Genomic DNA, 25,533 nt, shown 5'->3' with positions numbered 1-25,533 from the left:
TGCCTTTCCCTTCTCCTTCTAGGTGGGAAAGAAGAGGTTTTTTGGTTTATGAGCAACTGAATCCATTCAGTACTAAGAGAGGATTTTCTGAAGGAGGTCACCAGATTCCCCTGGCAGTGTCCAACATGGAGCTGATCACAAACAGCTCTCATATAAAAGCCAGATGTCCCCAGGACCACTCCAGCCCTGAGCTCTCAGTCCTTGGTGTCTCTGCTCTCTCTAAATTCTCTCCCTTCTGCAGAACCCTCGAGGGGTTGATCTCTTCCCCAAGTAAGAAGCAGCAAGGCAACGGGAAACAGCCTCAGACTGCTTCAGAGGAAGATTAGGGTGAATATTAGGAATAATTGCTGCATGGAAGGAGTGGTCAGGCACTGGAACAGGTGGAGTCCCCATCCCTGCAGGGATTTGAAAGCTGTGTGCATGTGGCACTTGGGGACAGTGTTTAATGGTGACCTTGGCAGTGCAGGGGGAATCTCAATAATTTCTGAGATCTTTTCCAACTTGAACAATTCCCTGATTTCTGTGTGGCCACCAGATCTCCTTCTCTGCTTTTCCCTTCAGACAGAGATTGCCCATGGGTGATCATCCCCTGCCACTTTTCTTTCTAAACTTGGTTTTCAGCACTTCTTTGATGCAGCTCCTGCCTGATCTCACTCCAGCAGGCGTCCATCCCCACGGGACAGCCACCAGCACATGCTTCCCCAAGCCACACACATCCATGCCAGCCTCCCCCAGGGACAATGGACAGGGATCAGAGGGATCTGCACAGTGCCCTGAGCAGCTCACCTTGCTTGCAGGTGACACTGATGGCCAGGCCTAAGCACCCCTGCTTTGTTCTGGCACTGGATGTTGGCAGTGGTGCCCTGAAGATCACACTGATAATGGGATTGATAACAGGACTGATAACAGGATTGGTCATGGTAGTTGGCAGGATGCCCCTCATGGAATTCATTGCACTTCAGCCAGTGGAATGTGGTGGATGTGGTTTTGTACCAGGCCCTCCACTGCCAGGCTGGACAGGGCTTGGAGCAACCTGGGACAGTGGAAGGTCCCTGCCCATGGCAGGTGGGGAAAGAAAATGAGCTTTAATGTCCCTTCCAACCCAAGCCATTCCAAGATTTTGTGATTTTCCCCTTCTAGTCCTGAGGATGGAAAAGCAGCAGAAGAATGCAGTCCTCTGTTCCTACCCCACATGGCCAGCTTTGGGATATTTTGTTAAACTGCAATTTCACCTGATTTAAATACTTCTGGTATTAAGAACCTGTCACTGCAAGCCCCCAGCTGGATAATAATTAGCATTGACTCCATGATTCTCAGAAGGCTGAGCAATCACTTTTTTATACTAATTAAGAAACTCATCACCCTTATAGACAGTCACAACACAGGTGGACCCAACTGGTCCTTCAATCCAAACACCATCACCAGTGGCCAATTAAGAAACCACCCTTTGGTGAACAAATCTCCATAACACATTCCACATGTGCACAACAACAGGTGCAGCAGCTTAGGATAAGAATTGTTTCTCATTCTTTTCTCTGATTTTCTCACAGCCTTTCCCAGTTTGATGTCTGGGAAAGTCTGTGTTTCTCTCTGTGGCCAGAGAGCTGCTGCCACAAGAACCAATGCAGAAAAATGAACCAACAGAACCAGACTGATACAATTTTGAACCAATAGTTCCAATATAGAACCAAGTTTAGAAAAATGCAGGAAAAAAGGGCTGAAAGAGCTGATGCAGAGATGTGAACATGCAGGGATGAAGATGAGGAGTAGGAGGGGCCTCACTCACAGAGCACAGCCCAGCTGTGGCCTCTGCCCACCCTCTCTCCCTTTGCAATTCCAGGTAGGGCAGAGCAAAAAATAAAGGCTTGGGATGAGCATCCACTCAGCTGCTGCTGAACCAACCCCTCATCTTCCTCAGGGCACTCTCCTGGAGCAGGGAATAAGCAGAGAGGAGAAGAGCTCTTGGATCAGTCCCACAGCTGTGTCCTCAGCAGGGAATGGCCATTTCTCCATGTGCCTTCCTCAGCTCCAGCCTCCCCTCCTGTCTTGGTTTGGAAAGACAGGAGTCTGCTAAGGAAGGCAGGAGCCTCCCCAGAAATGGAGAATGTAAACCCTCCCCACCCCTCTGAATTGCTATAAATTTTAAATTAAGGGGCTCTCAGGCAAAATATGGGAGCAGGAAATAACAGTTCTTTAATAGGGAAGAAAAAATAAAAGTATAAAATAAACAATGCAGTGCACTGAACAACACTGACAGAGTCAGAACCCAGCCTGACACCCTGTGGGTCAGGGTGTTGGTGGCAGTGCCATTGGAAATGTGGCTGCAGCCCTCCTGCAGTGTCAGGGGTGGTTCTGCTGGAGCAGGGATCCTGTAGAGAAGGATGTATTCTTCCTCTGAAGATCCAGTGGAAGAAGAGGCAGCTGCTGTTCCTCTGGGAATCCAGTGCAGAAAGCCGTGCTGGTGTCTCAGAACCTCTGGATTATATCTGGGTAGCAATGCTTGGCTCCTCCCTCTGGGCGGGGCATCTCCCAATGGGATGTTACCGTTCTTATCAGCCATGCAGGGACATTCAATAGCTGTTATCAGCAATGTCCCCTCCCAAGGGAGGAGTGATTGTGGTCACTCAAAGAGAGAGATAAGGCAAACTGCCCACTTGACAAAAGACAATCTGGCATACAGATGGTAATGGAAAACATCTTGCATTGCAATCTTCAACACCTATCAGCTGGGCAGAGCTTGGGGCAGCCCCTTCAGTCCCTCCATCCCTCCTGGCAGCCATTGCCATGGAGTTTCCTCAGCTGGCAAGTCCAGGTGACAGCCACAAGGTGACCCTGAGTGCCAGCCTGCAGCTGTCCCTGTCCCGGCACCCTCCAGGTCCCCGTGGAGATATTTCCTAGGTGGGACACTGAGCTCAGGCTCACAAATTGTTGCCACAGCACTGTTTTCCTCCATATTTTCCAGCTAGAAGTGTTCTCCAAAGGTAAATAAATAATCCTGGGTGGCCTCACCTTGAGGGACTTGGCTTCCACCAGCCTTGTTTGGTACCTTTAACCCTCTGAGAAGTAAAGACAAAAGGAAAAGAAATGTGTGGATTAATTGCTTTGTTTTAATTTTCCTGATCATGTCACATGTAATTTACTTTGTGATTGTAGTGGAATATCTATTTTTTTATTTCCTCAGGCAAAAGCATGAATGTCAGTTTTTTTTACCCTCAGTAAATGAGGGAAAAGAGGTGGGATTAAGGAGAAGGTGTCCTTGTGGACACAGTCGGCCTTGGGAGGCTGAGTGGGTGTTTAGCAAACTGACATCTATTTCTATGCCTGGAAATATAAAAAGCCATCCTGAGAAGTGTTTGTGAATTGTCTCCAGATTTGCATTACAAACTGAAATGCAAATAACAACTGCACTGTCTGTGTTACCTCAAGGATCTCCGAATCCCTTTTGGTTCGAAGCATTTTTTATTTCTGGAGTTCCCATAAAATAACACCTCCCCCTATAGCCCAACGGTTTTTTTCCAGTTAAATTTTTCAGAGTTTCCTTTTTGCTTGTCCTGATTACTCATTTTCTCTTTTGTTTCCTGTTTTTGTTCCTTATTTTCCTTATCTACCTGCTGAATCACGCCATCCAATCAACATACAATGCGAAAACCATGTCTCCGTCTGTATGTTGTGCACCTGCTGCTCAAAAACAAATATAAAACTTTGTAAATAATCTTGCAAATATCCATCCATGACAACATCACATATAGGACACGGTTGGTTTCATTGAATTTAAACAATTCTTTAAATTCTCTGCTTTGATTTTCTCTCGTTTTTCTTTGATTTGATATGTTTTTGGTTTTTTTTTTTTTTTTTTTAAATGAGAGTTCTGATTGCACTGGTGGAAAAGCCTCACTGCAGCGTGCCCCAAAGTGGCTTCTGCCCTGCACCTCCCTCCCTGGGCTCATTGGTGACCTGAGCAGTTGCCAATAGCCTGTCCCTGCTCCCTGTGCCACCCCTGTGCCAAAGGGGACACTGCCACTTGCTTTGTTTCCATGGGAAATGGGAGGAGATGGCCAGGGAAGGATGTTCTGCACCTGGAAACGCTGGGGTTTGGAGGTGGTGGTACCAAATTCAGCTCTCTGTAACTGGGTTTGGCTTCTTTTTGGATGAGAGGATGGAGCTTTCTGCTGAAGGAAGCACCTGACAGCCTTACAGGGGTTTTAACCTGTGTATTGTAAGGCAAAAATATTATTGGGGTGATGGCAGATTTGCTTCCTTCAAATCAAAAATTATGGGAAAGAAGGATCTTAAATTTGAAAATTCTCTGTGACATCAACCCAAAGAATGAACCCATTTTGCCACCATGATAGAGTCACTGGATGCAAACCCAAAACTCCAAGTAAAATGATTACATCATGTTATGACCATAGCTGAAAAGTACCAGGAACCAGATCCCACTGGGAATTCAGTGCCAAAGGGCAAATTTATTCCAAAAATGCCTTCAGAAATATTGACCTTTATCTTTGAAAATCACCAGTTTAACAAAAGAGAATCCATAAAGGAAAATGCGATCAGAAATATATATATATTTCCATTCTTAATTATTTTGGCTATGAGGCCAAAAGCTTCTCAAAAATCCTTGCTCAGCCACCTGACACCAGCTCTTGGATCTGTGAACATCCGCGTTTCCTGTTGCACAGTTGCTGTTAAGAAAGGAATCAGGGTGAATTTTTATTTACAGGCTGCACAGAAGCTCCATGCATGTTCATGGAGGGTCCTGGGGGGGAATTATCTGCTGGCATGCAGCAGAGAAAAAGACAGTGTGTAAGTTCAAAGCTTGCCCAGTGCAAGCCAAGAAGGGAATCCTCCGTGGTGCTGGATCCCTTCCAGATGTGTGGGAGCACTCAGGATAAATTTGGAGACTTTGCTGCACACTTGGCCCAGGCAGTGCAGAAAAGGGCTCTGGCATTAGCTGTGAACTGTATTAGGGAAAAACCAGTTTGCTGAATTTTGGCTGCTGTCCCTGTTACTGATCAAAGACTGGGGGGTCTGGGCAGGGACAGAGGCTGGGCTGGTGGATCCCTTCAGTTCCTCCCAGCTCAGCATATTCTGTGATTCTGTCAAGCAGGGAATGAGGAGAGTTCTGGGTATCACACACAAAATAATTTTTCCAGCATTCCTGACTCAGGATGGAAGGACTGATAGGGAGTCCCTCCCAAGGCAGAATCCTCGAGACACAGACGAGGGTGGGAAAAATCTTCAACCTCTTAAAATCAGCAGTGGATTCCCCAAACTCCAGATGAAGGCAGGACCCTGTGCAAGATTCAGGAGATCTTCAGTGCTGACAATACCATGGACATTTACATGGGAACTCAGCTATTTCCTCATCAGTAATTCCTTAATTAATTAATTAATATGGTGCTTTTTATTGATGCCAGATGAAGAGAAGTCCTAAAGCTTGCTGAGTGATCCCATTCTTGGCTTGGTCAGAGGCCTCTTCCTGCTGCTCCTTCTGCATCCCTGTGGACAGAGGGAGCAGCTCCTGTGCTGGGCAGGAAACCACTCTGCTGCTGAAGGCACTGGGACAGATCCAGGCAGTGCCTGTGCCCTGCTCTTCGTGGCTTTCCTGATTTTTAGCATGGAAAACTCTGGAGAGCCCCCAAAGAAGCAGAACATGATGATCCTGGAGTCCAGAGAAGGCCATGGAGATGCTCCAGGGCTGGAGCCAGCCTGGGAGAACTGGGGGTGCTCACCTGGAGAGGAGAAGCTCCAGGGAGAGCTCAGAGCCCCTGCCAGGGCCTGAAGGGGCTCCAGGAGAGCTGGAGAGGGACTGGGGACAAGGGATGGAGGGACAGGACACAGGGAATGGCTCCCACTGCCAGAGGGCAGGGCTGGATGGGATATTGGGAATTGGGAATTGTTCCCTGTGAGGGTGGGCAGGCCCTGGCACAGGGTGCCCAGAGCAGCTGTGGCTGCCCCTGGATCCCTGGCAGTGCCCAAGGCCAGGCTGGGCAGGGCTGGGAGCAGCCTGGGACAGTGGGAGGTGTCCCTGCCATGGCAGGGGTGGCACTGGGTGGGATTTAAGGTCTCTTCCAACCCAAAACATTCTGGGATTCTATGAAAGCAACCTAAGAAAGGATAACAGAGCAGGCTGCCATGGTGGGGCAGCCTTCAAGGGCAACTCTTTATCAAAGGTGTTTATTGTCCCTGTTTCCCACTCTCCCAAGTTTTCTTCAGGGATGCATGGCCCATCTCCTGTTGCGGGAAGTGGTGGCAGTGCCTGGCCATGCCCAGACCCTCAGGCTCCCTTCAGTACCAGCCCTTCCTTTTTCAGGAAAATAGAGTCAGGCCAGGAAGAAATTATTTTCCAATCCTAATTTATTATTTCTCAGATGGATGATAAAATCCTAAAGCTCTGGTGCCTGTTGTGAGCACCATGAGCATCTGTGCAACAGGAAAGCAAAAAAAAAACCAACCTGGAAATGATGACTTTGATAACCCAGATATCAGATATGTGCCTGGCACAGATGTGGCTCAGTGGGAGAAGAATTGATGCCAAAAACTGTTTTACCTGAGAAACAGAGCAATGTGGAGTTTCCCCTTTGGCTGCATGCCATCCCAATTGCTGCCTGGAGAGCTGAGGTGTGTGTGTGGGAGGATGGGTTTGGTCTGTGGGGTGCTGAGGGTGCCACACACACCCGTGGAGCCCCTGCAGCCCCCAGCAGTGTGGGGAACTGGCCTCTCTCTCCGGGCAGTGCTGAGAACGGCCCTTCAACATCCCAGGGTGGTGGGAGGGGGATTTTCCTGCGTTGGGAGTGGCTCCACATGGAGCCAAGGCTTTCACTGCTCTTTAGGAAGTGTCAATGCCAGAGTTAAATAGGCAACATGGGGAAAAATAAATAAATCTGTGGACTTTTTGTCTATCTAAATCCCACGGAGTGGGGAATCACAGACTTAAGTGCACATCTTGAACCCTTTTCCCATTTCTATCCCTGTTCCATGGTAGCACTGGGGTAGTTCAGCTTGCAGGGAGCCCAGCCCAAAGCAGGTGTTAAACATCCTGGCAGCTGTGCTGATGAGGTTTTAGCAAAGCCTGAGCAGGACAATGCTCCTGCTGCTGGGCTGCAGTTATGTGGGAGGAGGGAGATCCCACAGGATCCCACAGAGATGGATCCTGTGCTCTTGCTCCTCCTTGGAGCCTAAGGATTGTGCACAGCAAAGATCAGGCTTGAGCATTGCTCTGAAGTTAAAATCAGACTTTTAGGCCCAAGTTCTGCCAGCATTACACATGAGGGCTGATCCAGTTCCCACTGGGGGAGATGTTCCTGATTTAAAGGGCTCATGGTTAAACCTCTGCCCTGCCCTGGGCCTGGCTCATAGTGGGAAGAAGAACCCCATTAGTGATGGTCCCCATTGCCCAGCTGGGCCCCAGCTCTGCCCCAGGGCCCTTCCCTGGCCCTGCCCTGCTCAGGTGAGTGCAGCTGGACTGTTGTGAAGGGAAGGTAAGCACTGTGAAAACAAACCTGGAGCTGATGCTGAGACAAACTGGACATTTTCAGTGCCTGTTCTACTGCCCAACCCAGGGGAATCCTCGCTCGTGCTTTGCCTGCCAGAGATGGCTTCTGTTGCTGGCTTGAATGAGCTCAGTGTTGTCTGCTCCTTCATTGAACATTCCTGTGCTTTTCTCTTTTCTCTTTATTTGAAGATCAAGTCTGATTTTCGGTCTGTGCCTAACTCTGAGCTGCTTGTGTTTTTAACCTGAGAGAAACCGAGTGCATGCCTGAGACTTGAGTTCTGGAACTCTTTGATGGGATTGGTGGAATGCAATGCTAATGGCCCCGAAACTGAGCTGGCATTGAAAGAATCCATAGATCCAACAAGCCCCCCAATTTCAGCATGAGCTCTGTAGCCAAATGAGCAAGAAATGTGGGTCAGTTCAAAGTGACTTCTGGTAAAACAATAATCTAAGGGAAATTTTTGCTCATCTTTACCAAGCAGAGCTCCTTATGATTATATTTGCTGCTTCACTGCTCAATAGTTTAAAGTGGAACATTTTCTCTCTTTAGCTCACTCAGTCAAATAAGTGGCTGTGATCAGAGATGCACAAAAAAGTGAATTATGGAACAAGGGAATAATTTTTCATCTCCTTAAAATAGGAGGGCAAGAGGGATCTGGCTTTTGCATGTTTTGTTTTGGAAAGAACCCTCTCTAGATTAGCTCATTGGGGCAAGAATCCTCTTTTCCCCGAAGAAAAAACAAAATGGGGTGAGGGGTGGGGAAAATCCTAGAAAACAAATGAAAATCAGAACCTGCCTCCAGCAGTTCTTTGATCCACTTGTGCAGACACATTTAACGAGAATTTGGAAAACCAGCAGGTTCCTAAGGCATCTTCCTGCTGGTGAAAGCTCCACCTCCCCAATTGACTCGCTGCCCTTGATCCATCTTCCAAACAATCTTCTGGTGCCGTTTCTCCTTGGCAAACCTGTCCAGTTCCACGCTGTACAAACACTGGAAACCTCCAGGTTGGAAAACATCCTCATTCTACCAAGGATGTTTGAATCTTCACTGGACAGTGCCTTTCTTTCCAGTCAAGGACAGTCCCTTGCCAGTGTCTTGGCTTAAGTTCAATTCCCTGTCGAAAATGAGCTGACCAAGACTTTCAACCAACCTCATTCCTTTTCAAAATGAAAATCTGGCACCATCCCCCCTCTTGAGTCTTGAGGGGGAGAAAATCTACCTTGCTCTAAGCAAACCAGCCCTCCAAGGACAGCGTGACAGGGCCTTTTCCTTTTCTCTCATTGAGCCAGTAGCAGAGGGGAGGGCTCTTGTGGAGAGGGGTTTTCTCATTCTTGCTGCATGTGGAGTGATCTGCACTGACGAATGTTTCTTTTGGAAGGTTTTCTGGTGGCCGATTTGCTGCTTAGATCGTGAAGCTGGTAATTTTAATTTCTTTTTTGCGGGCTGTGGTTTCGAATCGCGGTCGTTTCTGAAGGACACAAAACCTTTACTTTCCACAGGACAACTTCATCAACCTCAGCTTCCTGCGGCTCTTCCGGGCAGCCAGGCTCATCAAGCTCCTCCGCCAGGGCTACACCATCCGCATCCTGCTCTGGACATTCGTGCAGTCCTTCAAGGTGAGCCTTGGCACTGTGGGGAGAGGTTCTAGGGAGAGGGTCGTGCTTGGTGCACGTGGAGCATCTTCCAGTGAGGATCCAAGAGCTTCCTTGGTCTTGGAATGGCCTCTCTGCAACTCTACAGAGTGATTACAGGAATTCAGAATTCAGGAATTCTGCAGAAAAGAGGATTGGTGAGCACTGCTCAGCTACAGGAATATTAATTCTGCAGAAAATCAAACTAGTTAGCACATTATTAATTCAACTGGTTAGCATATCAAGGGATGTTAATTCTGCTGAAAGTGAACTGGTTTGCACTGACCATTCCTAGGAATATTATTTCTGCTAAAAATGAGCTGGTGAGCACTGCCCAGCCCCAGGAATATTAATTTTCTACAGAAAAGAGAGCAGGTTAGCACTGACCATCCTCTGAAGGCTGCATTGTGGAGGATGAAGGGCTGCTTGCTCATGCAGAGTCCAGCAAGTGCTCAACACTCAGTTTACCCTAGAGATGACCCCAAAATCCCTCTGGCAAAGTCTGGATGCTCAGGAATTTGCATAAAGAAGCAGTGGCCTGACTGATGAGTGCCTTGTTCTTCACCTGCAGTGAGTGTAAGGTTAAATTACCTGCCCCAGGATTTGGGTGTGGTGGGATCTGGCACAGGTGAAAGCCAGCCCCTGGAGCTTTGGTAACACAAACTGTGAAGCTGTAGAGCCACAGGCCTGGGTTTGATGATTGGAGGATTAAAATAATGAGGTTTTGTTGAGGTTTTGTTGTGAAGTTGAGGCAGTTGCTTTGCCTGGTTTCCTTTACCTCTGCCCTTCCTCCCACCAATCCTCAGCACACTGAATTAGCTGTTTTCTGGATCTGGAAAAGCCCAGATGCCCCAAAGCTGGTTGTTTTTACAGCTCTCAGCTGGTTTGCAACCCATTTTTCATTGTTTGGTGCTTTAACTCTGGTCCTGGGGCTTGCTCAGGCTCTGCAGAGCAGGAGAACACCGAATGTGGAACCAGGATTTGTGGCAGTGATCCTGGGCTCTGGCACACCAACACTCATGGGCTGGGAGCTGTGGTGCAGAGCCCCAGCCCCTCTGTGGGGTCCATCAGGATTTTGGGGCTGATCAGAGGGATTTCCATGAGGATTTCGGGGTTGATCAGAGGGATTTCCATTAGGAATCACTCAGGAGAGAGTGGATGGATCTTGGGAGAATGGGCTCAGCCTTTTCCAGCACAATCCCAACCCTTCCCAAATCCTGTGTCCAGAGTGTGGCCCTGATGCAGAGCATGACATTCCTGGCCTTCATGAGGAGCTGTTTGTCTGTCTGTCCCCCCAGCTCAGAGCTCTCAGGCCCTGTCCCTCATGCAGAGGTGTCCAGCAGAGATGTCCATCAGTCCTTTTTCCCAGGTTTCCTCCAGGTTTTGTCCCAGAGGTGCCTCAGGCCCAGCGATGGCAGCTGGGCCGGGGATGGCATTGTCCTGCTCTGCTCTGGGCTGGGCCTCACCCCCAGTGCTGGGGAGTTTTGGGCATCTCAGTAAGAAAAAGCTGTGAGAGTGTCCAAAGGAGAGACACAGGGATGGGGAAGGCTCTGGAGGGGCTGTGAGGAGCAGCTGAGGGCTCTGGGGTTGCTCAGCTGGAGCAGAGTGAGGGCAGAGCTCCCCGGGGCTGCAGCTCCTCCCGAGGGGCAGCTCCCATCTCTGCTCTGGGCCAGGGACAGGAGCCAGGGCACGGCTGGGGCTGGGCCAGGGCAGCTCAGGCTGGAGCTCAGGGCAAGGCTCTGCCCCCAGAGGGTGCTGGCACTGCCCAGGCTGCCCAGGGAATGGGCACGGCCCCGAGGCTGCCAGAGCTCCAGGAGCCTTTGGGCAGCGCTGCCAGGGGTGCCCAGGGTGGGGCTGCTGGGGGGGCTGGGCAGGGACAGGGGTGGCACTCGATGATCCTTGGGTGTCTTTTCAACTCAAGATATTTAATGATTCTACAATTCCTGCTCCCTTGGCCTGCAGAACTCCTGCCTCAGGCACCACAGGAGCTGGCCTGAGGGCAAGACTTCTCTATTTTTGAGTTATTACTAATTAAGAGGCATTAATTACCCATTCATTTAGCCCAAGTGGAAAATAGCTGTCACTCTCAGCCTGGGTGACATAATTACATTGCAGCCTTCACTGATTTCTCGCTAAAACTCAAAATCTTTTTGTCCTCCTGGGATTCCAAACTGGGCCTGTTTCAGAGCAGGAACTCATTTCTTGGAAATTTATTTTTTTTGCTCAGACTGAATTTCCAGCAAGGTCATTAACAATTAATGTTCATACAATGATGCACACAAAGTGTCAGTGCCTGCTGGTAGCTCCAGTGTTTGCTGCTGAACCTCAGATTGTGTTTTCCCTGCTTGCTGCTTCCAAGGATACAGAGAGACCCCTTGGAAAGCCCTGACTGTTGTGTGATCCATGAACACCTGGCTCCAGGGGTTTGTCTCCTAAGGGCTGCCAGAATTCTTCATATCCTCTTTCCAGACCCTACACCTGAAAGACTGTCTTGGTGTGAACAGACAAGTGTCTGCTAAGGAAGGCAGGAGCCTCTCTTGAAATGGAAAATGTAAATTATTATGATTTTGAAATAAAGGGGCTCTCAGGCAAAGATTTGGGAGCAGGAATAACAGTTCTTTACTAGGAACTGTAAAAGTACAAATAAAAACAACCCACTGCCAGAGTCAGAGCAGTCCCTGCCCCCTGTGTGTCAGGGGGTGTCCCAGCCCCATCCCAGGGGGGCTCAGCCCTCCTGCAGTGCCAGCTGTGGCTCTGCTGCAGCAGGGATCCTGCACAAGGGGGGAGTTTTCCTCTGCAGCTCCAGGGCTGCTGCAGATGGGCCTGGGCTCCCTCTGGCCATGCAGGGCAGCAGAAAGCTGCTCCTCTGGCAATGCAGGGGGCAGAGGCTGCTGTGCTGTGCCAGGCTCAGATTGGATCCAGGCAGGAATGCTTGGCTCCTGCCCTGGGCGCAGCATCTCCCCATGGGATGCTGGCATTGGATCAGCCCTGCAGGGACACTCAGTGGCCATGGACAGCAGAGATCTCCTGGAGGGAGGGTTGGCTGTGGGAGAGATAAAGAAACAACTGCCCCATGGACAGCAGAGAGCTGCCCCAGCTCTGACAGATAGGAACTTATTACACAGCCCCATTTCCAACCTAAGAAAAGGACAAATGCTATAAAACTCAGTCCTGCCACGGAATTCAGTGTTTGCATTTGCTGTCATTAATCCACTTTTTCCTTTCCCACAGGCCTTGCCTTATGTGTGTCTCCTCATTGCAATGCTCTTCTTCATCTATGCCATTATAGGCATGCAGGTAAAATATTTCATTCTTTCATTCTGCCCATAAGAAGCCTGGGTTTGTTCAGAGTGCAGATGGTTGTTGCCTCCACAGCAGGAGCAGCACTGATTTGTGATGAGGAAAGTCTCTTCTTTTCTGGTGCAGGTAAATTAGAAATGAAAAAAAGGCCTCTTTTCCAACTTTAATTGTCAGCTTTTGTGTTGAAGTGTCCCCAGTGAGCTGGACAAGCCAGCGGTGGGCATGAGCCTGGATCACATTTCAGCACTGGACATCTGTGAATCCCATGGGAAAAGACTCTTCCCCTGGCTATGGAAACACCAAGAGGCTGAGAGGAGGGAGCAGCCCATGCACTGCACCTTCCTGAGAAGAAATAATAAACTATCTTTGGCCTGGGATGGAGCTGAACTGCTGGAAAGGACCTTTGTGAATACAAAGCACATTAATCTTGTGTTTAATCTCCACAACACATTTTTATCTCCCTTTTCAGCACAGAAATTATTCCAGCTTTTGAGAGCCTTTAAACAAGGACAAATTCTTTCCCTGCCTTATTTTCCAGCTCCACTTGATGTGCCTGGCTGAATCCCTTCTGTTTTCCTGCAGGTGTTTGGGAACATTGCCTTAGATGATGAAACCTCCATTAATCGGCACAACAACTTCCGCACCTTCCTCCAAGCCCTGATGCTCCTGTTCAGGTAAGGATAGGATGAAACACCCTCTGGTTGTGTGTGAACAGCAAAAATATCTTTGTGCAGGTGCCAGTTGAGCTGCTCAGACTTGGGCATCCTATAAAATAGATATTTGTGTAAATTATCTACTCCTGCTTCCTCCTCCTCAGCAGATCGGATTCAGCCCCTCCACAAAGTGTCACCCAGAGCTGTGACCCCCAAGGCAACTCAGGCAGAAGCTGAATATAGATCAGAACCCCACTGGTTTAACTGATTGATGTGTTTCCTGTCCTGAAACTTGGTTAATTTTTTTTTTAAGTGAGAATTGCTTTAATTGGCAATTTTTGCATAACCAGAAGTCACCAGCTCCTACACCAACCCCACCTCTGCTTCAGAATTCAGGTGTTTCCCTCTGGATCCATCCTGCCTGGAAACTTAGCATTTTCAAGTTGAAAACCAATCAATTAAAGAACAGATTTTCACCTTAAGACCTGCTCCAGCTTGGGGCAGTTTGGGGGAGATGTTCCTCATCCAGCTGTGGAGACCCCTCAGTGAACAGCAGCCCCTTCCAGGGCTCAGCTCCAAGGATTCTGTGGTGCTTGGTGCTGGATCCTTGCCTGGGAGTTTCTGTGAAGCCAGACAGAAATGGAATTAGCCCTCTCTAGCTCAGAATAACCACTGGATTCAGAACTCTGAATTTTAATAAAACTGGGACATTATTCAGCCTCATGGTCCCTCACCAGCCCCACAGCAGAGGGAGTGAGGAGCAGAGGTAGCAGGATTGGGATGGGAGCTGGTTTCTGCACAATTCCCCACAAAGGGAATGGGCCTTTAGCACCCAGGCACCAGGAGGGAAATCTGCTGTAATTCAGAGTAGCCTGGAAGTTATTCCAGGTTAGATGGAGCACTGAGTTTTCCCAAAGTTTGTGAATAAAAGGCAAAATTCCTTTTTTCCCCCTCAATGTTGAGGAGAAAAAAGGAATTTTGGGAAGCAGAAAATTTAGTGAAACAGGAATTCAGACTAAGTGCATGTGGAGAATCCCTGACTTCCAAACCAAGGGTGCACTTCACAGGCACTGCTTTATTTTGAAGACAAACTCTCTGGGACTCCAGGGTTTTTCCTTTTGGCTCTTTTCTCTCAATAGGAAAATAGGAAATAGGGAGGGAGGAGGAAACGGGTAAAGAACATCCAAGAGACTGTGATGAAAAAGAGACCCAATCCAGCCAGCCCATGCTGGAATTTATCTGCCTGATAAAGGAAATAAGAGATTCCAGTGGAAAAGCCTGGTTTCATTTCCCATCCTCTGCACTGGCTTTAAAGCCAGCACTAGGTTCAAAAGGCAACAATCTAAACTCTGTTTACTCAGATTTGTTTAAATCAATTTGGTTTTATTCTCCACAGAAGCAATAAAGCTTTTAGCCTACCTGAACCTGTCTGGTTTCTTTTACCCCTCTGTAACAGAGGGAAATGTTCCTTCTCCTTTCTTCTTTGTGAGTTGTTCCAACTCCCAGTGTAAATACAGTCTCTGCTCCTAGACACAACCTTCCCCCTCATTAATTTGGTTAATTGGGTGCAGTATTATTGCAGGATGGCTGTCATGGGGAGGGTTGGATAAACTCAGCCTCTGCTCTGGTGTTGCAGGAGCGCCACGGGGGAAGCCTGGCACGAGATCATGTTGTCCTGCTTGAGCAACAGGGCCTGTGACCCCCTCTCTGGCCTCACCAAAAAGGAATGTGGCAGTGATTTCGCCTATTTCTACTTTGTGTCGTTCATTTTCCTCTGCTCCTTCCTGGTAAGTCAGTCCTGACCCCTCAAAGTGGAGGTGCTGCTGTGGATCCCCCAAACCCTCCTCATCCTTGTGCCTCCTCCTCATCCCTAATTATAATTTAGACACCACCAAGCCAACTTAGCTAAACCCCATTTATCATCCTGCTGATAAAATCCCTAAAGAGATCATTCAATCATTAAAGGGAAAGGGTTTATCTCTCTTCTCACAGGGTGTCTAACATTTGGAATTAAGCATTAATGGGGTTTGGCTTGATTTATACCGTCCCTCAGAAGAAGGGCAGTGGGACAATGTGTGAGTTCAGCAGCCTTTCCTGGGAGCATCACACTCATTTCATTGATCTGCTGAGATGGGATCCAGGCTGGATCATGCTGGAGGCAGCACCAGTGATGGGGCTGTGGGAAAATGGGCAGGAGAGGAGGAGGCAGCAGTGGCATTCCCAGGGATCCAGGGCTGTGTTCCGAGAGTTTCTCCCTGGGGTGAGGCTGCTCCTTGTAGAAACATCCAGTTATGGGACTCATGCATGCTTCTCTACCAGGTTTTAATTTTTAAAATTCTATTCTCATTCCCATTCCCCTTCCTTTTTACCTTCCACCCTTCCCTTCCCATTTTCCTTCTCCTTTCCCCTTTTTTCCCTTCCCCCATCTCCTTTCTCTTCTTTCTCCCTTCTCTCTTCTCCTTTCTCCCTTTCCTTCTCTGTTCCTCCCTCTTCTCCTTTCCCTTCCTTTCCCCTTTCCCTTTTCCTCTCTTCCCCCTTTCTCATTTCCCTTCTCCTTTCTCTGCTCCCTTCTGTTTCCCTCTCTCTTCTCCTTTTCCTTCCTTTCTCCTTTCCCTTTTTCTTCCTTCCCCTTTCTCCTTTCCCCCTTCCCTTCTCTGCTCCCCTCTCCCTTCTTTCCCTTTTCCTCTCTTCCCCCTTTCTTCTTTCCCTTCTCCTTTCTCCCTTGCCTTGCCTTCCCTTCCCCTTTTTTTCCCTTCCCTTCCCCTTGCCCCCTTCCTTTCTCCTTTCCCTTTTTCTCTCTTCCCTCTTTCTCCTTTCCCTTTTCCTCTCTTCCCCCTTTCTCCTTTCCCATTTCCTTCCTCCCTTCTCTTCTCTGCTCCCCTCTCCCTTCTTTCCCATTTTCTCCTTCCGCATTCTCCTTTCCCTTCTTTCTCCCCTCCCTTCTCTGCTCCTCTTTCCCCGTCCCCGCAGATGCTGAACCTGTTCGTGGCAGTGATCATGGACAATTTCGAGTACCTAACCCGGGACTCCTCCATCCTCGGCCCGCACCACCTGGACGAGTTCGTGCGGGTGTGGGCAGAGTACGACCCGGCAGCCTGGTACGTGCGGGACACAGGGACAGCAGGGTGGGACAGAGGGACACCAGGATAAGGACAGAGGGACACTGCAGCTGTAATGCTGCACCTGAGCACGCCCAGAGCCCGTAAACAGCCCCAGGATTTGGGTACCACTGCTGTTAAATGCTGCGATTCCCTGAGCGCTGGAGAGGAACAGAGGTGGTGTCACTGCAAGGGCGTTTCCTTCCCGCACACCCAAATCCTGCAAGCAAAGCGCAGCCAAAAATGAACAGATTAAAGCCTCAGTTCCACTGAGCCCGCCTAAATGGCCCTGGAGAAAAGTGATTTAGCACTTCCAAAAGGAGCTTTTGGTTCCTGCATCCCATCCGGAGATGCAAATCCGCAAATCTCTGGCTGTTGGCAGCACTTGAGGGAGTGGGAGAGGTTCACACCTCATTTGTGCAGCGTTGTTTTAATTGAGCTCAACCTTAGTGGGTTCCCAAATGCTGTGCAGACACCTCAGGCTGCATCTGAGTCAGGTCCTGCAGGCTCTGCTCCATCCTCCCACCCGCTCCCACAGGGAATGATGTGATGCTCCTCTGCCTTGGGGTGGTTTCCTGAATAAATGGGATTTTTTCAAACAGCCTTTCCTCATTAAACACAACATTTTCCTCCTGCAAGCCTCCTTGTAGTGACATCAAACTCTACGTGGGAATTTTAGCCTTTTCAGTAATATTTAGCTCAGGAGTTGCAGTTGAAGTTATAAGATGTGCAGAATTATCAGGATGAAATTAAATGGGCCAAAGTTTAGAAGTGTTTAATTCTTATATTTTATTCTCTGATAAAATATTCCTGTTTTATGAGTGGGTTAAAGGAGGGGATGGTTTTCTCACACTGGACAATGTTTATTTTTAAATTTTATTTTTTCCAAGACACAGGGGCCTGTACACTGGGCTTAGGCAGTGGAGCAGCAGCACAGACCCCAAATTAAGGAATTTTCTCTTAAACTGAGGGAATGGCCCTGCCCAATGACTACTTAAGAGCAGGACTGATTTAATATATTGCTTTTCTGGCTTTTCTGTACTGCTGCACCACAGCCCTGGTGATGGGGTTATTCTCATTTCTGGATGCTCTGTCAAAGGTCCCAATAATCCCTTGATATTCTATTTGGGAATTTGCCTGTTGGGAGACTCTTTGTTAATTTAAAGCTCTGCTAATTTTGGATCCCTTTTTTCCTCCCTGTGAGTTCCTGTGCCATGAATCTCCTCTGGATTTGTGATGCCTCCAGCTCTTCCAATCTTTCCTTTCTTTTTTGTTTCCCTTCAGCAGAGACAGAGGCAGGGAGTATTTGGATAAGCAACATCTCAAACTCCCTGCTAGGATGCAATTAAACTGCTTTCAAATCTCACTTCAAATGATTTAGCCTAACTTTAAATGGAAACTTATTCCAAAAACCTGCATTTCTCTGAACTGTGGGGGATTTGAACTGCTCCAAGCCACCCCTACTACCAACCTGAATATTTACTCCACACTTACTACCAGCTGGTAATCTCCAGGCAGATTTTCATCCCCACGAGGTCTGTGACACAGCAAATCCTTTGTGGGGATTTAGTAGGCACAAATAGCTTTTCTTTTTCCCTTTTTCTAATCCAATCCTCAATGAAAAAAATCTCAATGAAGCTGAAAACTCGGGAGTGCTCCTTAGAAAAACAGCCTTGGCTTTACATCTGTGGGAGGAGGAACACACCTGCAAGGGGGAAAATGGGATCAATGTGGATTTTTAATGTTTATATTCAGGAACTTTCCATCCAGAAGAGGCACCAGCAGTGAGTTTACAGGAAGATTTCTTGCTCTGTTAACTCTGAGTCACTCAGGGGCCAAACTTTCCACTCACAGAGCTGCTAATGCAGAAAATGTCACATACTAAGATGCTAATTCTGGTTTTTTGTTTTTATTTTTTTTCTCTACCCCTGTTTCCTTTTCACTCTGGTGGGAAGTTATTGAGTGTGAACAGTTCCACTGAAATCACATTTTCAGAAGTGTGACTAAAATCTCCACAAATCTGAAATCCTTCCACACTTTAAGGCAGAACTGAGCTTTCAATAATTTTGATTTAAGACCTTTCTGATCTTAGAGGTCTTTTTCAACTCAACTGATTTTATTATTTATTCCATGATTTGATTATTCCATGATTTGAACTGAATGTGGTCACTAGCTATCACTTCTCCCAAGGTCTCTTCTTGATTATCCCAAGGAAAATGGAATTACAGTGTTTATCCATTTTTCTTAGCTTGAGACCCCCAATGAAAGATGCTCCACAATTGTTATATTTTTATTATATAGATAATATTTTAAACACAACTTAATGTGTATTTTACCCCTATTTCTGATATTAACACTGGTTTTGTTACAAAATCCAAATTCTTGGCAACTTTTCTAGGAAAAAAACATTGAAATTGAAGTAAAAAAGGCAGTTAGGAGCTGTTATTCCAGCTGTGCCACCCTCCCTAGGGGGGAGTACTGGAAAACTGCTGCATTTGGGGGTGACAAAAAGCCTTGAGCTCACAAAAAAAAAAAAGAGAGGCTGAGAGAAATAGAGAGCCCAGGGTGGTTTGGTGAGAGTTAATTAAGAAAGTAGGAAAAACAGGATTTAAGGATGAACAGGGAAAGAAAACACAACTGGATTTATAGGAGCCTTTATTTGTTCAACGTATAGAAAGTGAGTTCTTTATCAGTTTTATTCCTCTCCCAGTGCCCACCCAGTGGGGATAGTGGTGATGCTGCTCTGGCCATCCCATTGCCATCAGCTGTCCCCAGAGCACTCAGGAGGAGCTGCAGGTGCTCCCAAGGGGGCTCTGGGCTCTCTGGGATAACGGGATGCTGAGGAAAATCAGATTTAAACAAAAGGTTGTGGCTGCTCCATCCCTGGCAGTGCCCAAGGCCAGGCTGGAGGGGCTTGGAGAACCCTGGGATGGTGGGAGGTGTCCCTGCTATGGCATGGATGGGATGGACTTTAAGGTCCTTCCACCCCAAACCATTCTGGAATTCTCTGAACCGGGAAAAGGATCCCTGTTCGTCCTGATTTTGTGCCATGATCTCCCAAGGCAAAGCATCTGTTGGTTTTCCAGCCTTCCTCAAACTCTTGGAGAGCTCAGGGAAGTGTTCAGCCGTATGTGCAACCCCCTGATTTTCCAGAATCCTTCTAAAATTGTAAGGAAAGTGTAAACTTGGTGCTTCAGTTAAACCAAATCCTTTTTAGACCCACAATTAGGCCTGGAGCCAAGACTTGCATGGTTCCATTTCCTCTCAAATTCACAGTTTGGACTTGATTGGAGAAGGCTTTGAATAGACCTTAATTCTTCACATCCCAAAAAGCAGCAACACTGAAAGAGTTCTCCCAAAACATTCCAGCCTTCTTTACAGAATGCACCAAAATAAATACAGAGAGGCCAAATGCCTTGGTTTGAAAAGCCAGGTGTCTGCTAAGGAAGGCAGGAGCCTCCCTTGAAATGGAAAATGTAAACCCTCTCCCTCTGAATTACTATAAATTTGAAATTAAGGGGATCTCAGGCAAAGATACGGAAATAGGAATAACAGTTCTTTACTAGGAAAATTAAAAATACAAATACAATGGTACAAATAAAGAAAACAAACCATTGAATACTACCTGTCCCCTGTGTGTCAGGGCGGTGTCCCAGCCCCATCCCAGGGGGGCTCAGCCCTCCTGCAGTGCCAGCTGTGGCTCTGCTGCAGCAGGGATCCTGCACAAGGGGGGAGTTTTCCTCTGCAGCTCCAGGGCTGCTGCAGATGGGCCTGGGCTCCCTCTGGCCATGCAGGGCAGCAGAAAGCTGCTCCTCTGGCAATGCAGGGGGCAGAGGCTGCTGTGCTGTGCCAGGCTCAGATTGGATCCAGGCAGGAATGCCTGGCTCCTGCCCTGGGCGCAGCATCTCCCCATGGGATGCTGGCATTGGATCAGCCCTGCAGGGACACTCAGTGGCCATGGACAGCAGAGATCTGCTGGAGGGAGGGTTGGCTGTGGGAGAGAGAAAGAAACAACTGCCCCATGGACAGCAGAGAGCTGCCCCAGCTCTGACAGGTGGGGATAGAACACACAGCCCCATTTCTAATCTAAGGCACAAAAGCATTCCAGTTTTCTTCAGAGGTAGTTTTGAAGTTCAGCTCTTCTCACCTACAAGCTGGTTATACAAAAAAATTTAAGAAATATAATCTTGCTGTTTAATTAGCTGAAATTATTGTGGGAAGTTAATGAGACTGACCATAAAACTTCCAGGAGGTGTCTGATTTCTCCTTCTCATATTGAAAGTGGGATTTTCCCAGTGCCAATGCCCAATAGGCTCTGGAGGTGACACTTTCTGCTCTCCCAGCAAATTCCTCATTGCTCAGGAATGGCCCTGCTGGGGTTATGTAGGAGGTGACAGTGGCAGGGAAAGGTTCCCAAGGTTTTAAAGCAGCTAATTTGAATCCTGGCAATAATCCATTGAAGAGCTGTAATAAAATCCCAGGTATAATCCATTAAAGGGGCTCTTTGTAGCCTGCAGGCTCTGGGTGTTGGGCAGCAGAGTCTGGAGGCTGATGCTCAGGACAGGGAATTAAAGCATGAGTGGGAAAGGAAACCAAATGCTTGGGAAGCCTTCCACACAGCACTGAAGGTTTCCCAGAGGAAAATCCAAGGATATCAGGTTGGGTGAGCAGTTGGAAGTTCTCTGTGTGTGTTAAAGTGGCTCCTTCCTTTCCAGACTAACCTTTCTTTTCAGCGTGTTTTGCCCTTCCAACTTGTCCTGTTCGCCTGTGGAAAAGCTGATTTTCCCTGTTTCCCTGTGGAAAAGCTGATTTTTTTTCCCTGTTTGCCTGTGGAAAAGCTGATTCCTGTTGGATTTTGCTGTCATAACCTCTGGTGTTTCCTTTCCAGTTGCCGCATTCATTATAAGGATATGTACAATTTGTTACGTGTAATTGCTCCACCCCTGGGCCTAGGAAAGAAGTGCCCTCATAGGGTGGCCTACAAGGTTTGGAATTTCAGAGATCCCTCCAGCATCTCTAGTCCTGGTTCTGTTTCTTTTTATCCCCTCTTCCCTCCCCCGAGTGCAAATGCAACCAGTAGAGAACAGAAAGTGTAACGTAACCAATCCCTTGCCTGAAAAAAGGAATGATTGACTGACTGCCTCCTTTCTCCTCCATGCATCCCTTCCCTGTCTCCTCCCACACCCCAGCTGGCTGGGGACAGGCAGTTTTATGGGACAGGAACCCTCCAGCTTCCATCCTGCCAGCTCCAGCTGGGAAGTCCTGGGGAAAATTATCCCAGCACTTCAATAGATTCCAGAGAGAAATGGCATCCCACGGTTTCCAGGGAGCAGCAACTTTGGTTTGGCTTCGTAGCACTGTTGAGTGATCAACTTCCTGAGCTGGAAATCCATTGGATCTGGGCAGAGATAAGGGATGAGGGATGAGTTTTCCGTGGTGCCACAGCCAGAGATGACCTGGGGGTTACATGACGTCTCTAAGCTGTGGTGGACACCCAGGGAAAGCTCCTGCTCATGGCAAAGGGGGAGTTCACTGTGCTTGGGAGCCCAGGTGGGGGATTTGGGACAGATCTTGCTGAGAAATCAGCATGGGATGGGCAGCAGTGGGGACCAAATTGCAGGCAGGGAATTTATTGGAAAACAGAGGATGAAGGAGAAGGCTGGAAGCGACCAGCCAGAGCTTCCTCTTATTCTCCACTCCAGCCCAGGTGTTTCCCACACCTGAGTGAGGATTAAGAGCTCTGAAGCTCTGCAGAGGAAGAGGAGACCCCAAGCCCAGGAGCAGGAAGGAGCCAGGGGAGGACATTGGCTCCAGCTCCATTTGTGTCTCTCAGCAGCCTCCAAATCAGCTCTGGGCTGGGAGAGCTGGGTGGGATTTTATCTGCACAGTTACCAGGGACAGGAATAGATGTTTTGGGCTGGGTGAGTTCTCTCCTCCTCCATCAAAGCTTTACATAGGAACTGAGATGGTGTGTCAGGGCACTGGGCTGCTGGGAAGGTTCCTGCTCAGAAAGGGGGGTTTAAATGGGTGCTTAGGTTTTCTTTGTTGGTATAGAGATGAGGACATTATCCTGCTTTTCCAGGGGTGAAACTCTAATTAATAACATCCCTGGGTCTCCTCAGATGCCAGGCAGCAGAGATTTGCACATTGTATAAGCAGTTGAGAGAACAAAAGGAGATTGGCACAGTTCTGCTCCCAGTTCCAACAGGAACAAAAAGGTGAAGCAGGACTTTCTTGCTGTTTTGCACCCCTTGTTTTTCAGGACAGGATTTTTCCATCGAGTGCTGAAGGGAGATGCCCTCAGCAATGGGCTGCTCTGAGCGACTTTTCCCAAACCTCTGCAATTCGTAGTTGAGGTTGGCTTGGTGAAAAACAAGGAAAGTGCCAAAAGTAAGGGAGGAGCAGGTTCTCCTCCCACCTCCTGCTAAAAAACAAGGAAAGTGCCAAAAGTAAGGGAGGAGCAGGTTCTCCTCCCACCTCCTGCTAGGGCTGGGCTCTGTTTTTACTGGAACAGGAATTTGCAGAATCCCAGCCTGGAGTGGGAGCACTCCCTGTGCATCCCTCAGCAATTCCCCCACGTTTGACTCCTCCCTTGTCCCATCACCCAAACCCAAAGTGCTGCTTCCTGGCAGGAAAGCTGGGCTGTGTTCCCCCAGCCCTGTCCCATAACTCTGCCCCCAGCTCTCCCTGGCATGGTGACCTGGCTGCTTTGGGGGGTGATGGGGGAGCCTTCATCCCCAGCCCACCAACAGCCAGCCAAACCCAGCCCTGCCACCCCTTCTACCCCAGGGGACATCAGGGATTCCCCAGGGACATCAAGCATTCCCCAGGGACATCAAGCATTCCCCAGGGGCATCAGTTATTCCCCAAGGGGCATCAATCATTCCAGGGCCACCCCTGCAGGAGGAGGAGACGTTGGGCGCCGAAACAGCAACGGAAGCGGAGCCTCCTTTCTCCTGCCCCACCTCTTGAGTTTGGTTTTGTTTCCCGGAGAAATCTGATTAACCAGATCTCTGTTTTCTTGTCTGCTTTCCCTTCTCTCTCTCTCTCCCCCTTTTCATTTGCTCCACTGTGTTGCCTTTTCCCCCACCCCTTCCCCGTTTTTCCGCGCCTCAATCCGATGGGATTTCTGTGTCCTGGTGCTTTTGCCTCCATCCCTGTGGTGCCAGCGGGCGCATCAGTTACACAGACATGTATGAGATGCTGAGACACATGTCCCCACCTCTAGGCCTTGGGAAGAAATGCCCAGCTCGTGTTGCCTATAAGGTAGAAAACCACCCCAGGAACTCCTGCCCAACCACCAGCCTTCTGTGCCGTGGCTCAAGTGGGGTTTCTGTGGCATTGGTGTTGTTCTTCTGGACTTTTCTGGTGCTTTCTCTGCTTTCCAAGCAAGATTTTGGATCTTCTGATTTTTTTTTTTCTTTTTAATTTTTATATATTTATATATATATAATTTTTTGGGGGTAACTTTTTTTCTGGTCTTTGAAACTGGCTCATCAGTTTGTCTTTCTAAGTATGTCTCTGCTCTTTCTGTCAGTGTTTCTCTCTCTTTTCTCTCATTCTCCTCCCATTTAGGTTAATTTGGGGAGGGAGAGTGCTAATGAGCAAATTACCCCCCATTAGATCCCCATTTTTCTTCCTAGGGCTCTTTGTCTCACTAATTCTCCAGTAGAATGTTGTTTTTGTCTCCTCTTAATTAGACTGGAGTAATTAGAGTAGGCAGTACTGTAGGAGTGAGCAAGCAATTAAACAGAGACGACACCAGAAGGGCTCCTTAAACACCCTCGTGGAAGAAATGACTTTAACAGAAAACATTTAGGACAGGGAGATGGAGAAATCACTCCAGCTTATTGCTGATTTGGCAAAACTTTTTAATTGAGCCACCAGAATGAATTCTATCCCAGAGGCTGCTGCCTGGCTGGAAATTCAGATGGAAATGGAGCAGTAAAGGCCAGGCTGGCCTCCCAACAACTCTCAGGGTGCTTGGAGACTTCCATTTCCAGGGGGATTCCTTGAAGTTTCACCACTGAACCTCATAGTTTAGAGGGAGAAGTTGTTCAGAGCTATTTTTCACTGGTGTGATTGAGGATCCACCAAACCCAACAGGAGTTTTTGGCTGCTGGTGTCACTCCAGCCACCCCCAAACCCCAAAACTCAACCCAAAGGATCCACACCCCAACAGCCCCTCCTGTACTGAGGGATTTTTCACGGAGACCAAAAAACCCAAGATTTTTGTGAAGAGGCTCAAGCCAGACCCAAAGCTGGGGCTGATTTATTCAGGCAGGAAGAAAGATAAATCTTCCTACAAGATCCTTCCTCAGCCTTCCAGGATTTAAAATTAAATGAAACAGAACTTTAAATCTCTTCAGTGAGGTGGCTTTGCTGTATTTGATTTGTTTCTGGCCACCATAACTGAGCTTGAGGAACCCAACTAGATACAAATTCCAAGCCTCAGCTATTTTAGGCACGAATTATCCACAGAAATCCAAGGATTTGCCCCCTGTGAGTTTCCACTGATTTAGGAGAGCTGTGTCCTGCTGAAAGGGGGTGTTTGCAGGTGGGCAACCAGATCTGCTCTGGGGCTGTACCACAAGGATAAAATTCTTTTTCCTAAATCTTATGGAATTCAAAAAAGAAGAAAAAAGGGGATAAAGAGATCATGTGTTAAAACTGGAGAGAACTCACCCTTTTAAATAAGATTTTGGGCTGGTTTTCATAGCAGACTTTGTGCCCAGAGGCATTTCTTCAGCCTGAGAATTTCCTGATATCTCCTTTAATTTGTCTGTCCCTACAGAACAAGCCCACAGAACCAGGGTACATAGGAATAGCTTCTTTTTATAACCCAGACTCCTGATTTTTTAAAGACATCATTAATGTTTCCCCATTTCAGAAGAAACCTCTGGATTGTGTCTGTGTGTTTCAAGTACAGGCAGAGATGGGTTCAAACAGCTCCAGTCTGGGTGCACATTGGATTTCTCTGAGTTTGGAGATGATCACATTCATTTCCCCCTTATCAAAGAGCCCTGAACTACAAAATACCGATTTAAGACAAGATCAGGATTTCCCCCATGGATTAAAGCTGCACTTGTGGCTGATCTCTCACCCAGTTATTGCTGATAAATTAACCCCTCATGAGCCAGGACTGGTTTCTGCTCCTTCCCTCCTCCTCTTTTCCATGAGCACATTCATGGGTTGGTGCTGGGCACCTTCCCCCATGGCAGTGGTGGGATGTGGCACTTCCTGTCCTGCTCCTGCCAGGTGTCCCCCGTGGTGTCACTCATGTGACATCTGCTCCCAAGTGATGAGAGACTCAGGAGGGCCCTGAAATCCCCCTGGGCACTGACCCGTCCC

At 48.1% G+C, this 25,533-nt stretch overlaps 1 protein-coding gene across 1 annotated transcript in view; it reads left to right on the top strand.

Annotated features, from left to right (window-relative positions):
• Positions 1 to 25,533, top strand: part of LOC131566863 (voltage-dependent N-type calcium channel subunit alpha-1B-like) — a 317,557-nt gene that overhangs the window by 267,175 nt on the left and 24,849 nt on the right. The window contains exons 35-41 of the mRNA XM_058818307.1: positions 3,750 to 3,755; positions 9,000 to 9,116; positions 12,363 to 12,428; positions 13,014 to 13,105; positions 14,721 to 14,871; positions 16,055 to 16,182; positions 23,352 to 23,448. Of these exons, the coding sequence (XP_058674290.1) occupies positions 3,750 to 3,755; positions 9,000 to 9,116; positions 12,363 to 12,428; positions 13,014 to 13,105; positions 14,721 to 14,871; positions 16,055 to 16,182; positions 23,352 to 23,448 (657 nt within the window). The remainder of the gene's footprint in view (positions 1 to 3,749; positions 3,756 to 8,999; positions 9,117 to 12,362; positions 12,429 to 13,013; positions 13,106 to 14,720; positions 14,872 to 16,054; positions 16,183 to 23,351; positions 23,449 to 25,533) is intronic.

This window comes from Ammospiza caudacuta, chromosome 21 (assembly GCF_027887145.1).
Source record: "Ammospiza caudacuta isolate bAmmCau1 chromosome 21, bAmmCau1.pri, whole genome shotgun sequence".
NCBI classification, from domain to species: Eukaryota; Metazoa; Chordata; class Aves; order Passeriformes; family Passerellidae; genus Ammospiza; species Ammospiza caudacuta.
Note: the sequence above shows the minus strand (reverse complement) of the source record. Positions and strands in the feature narration are given on the sequence as shown.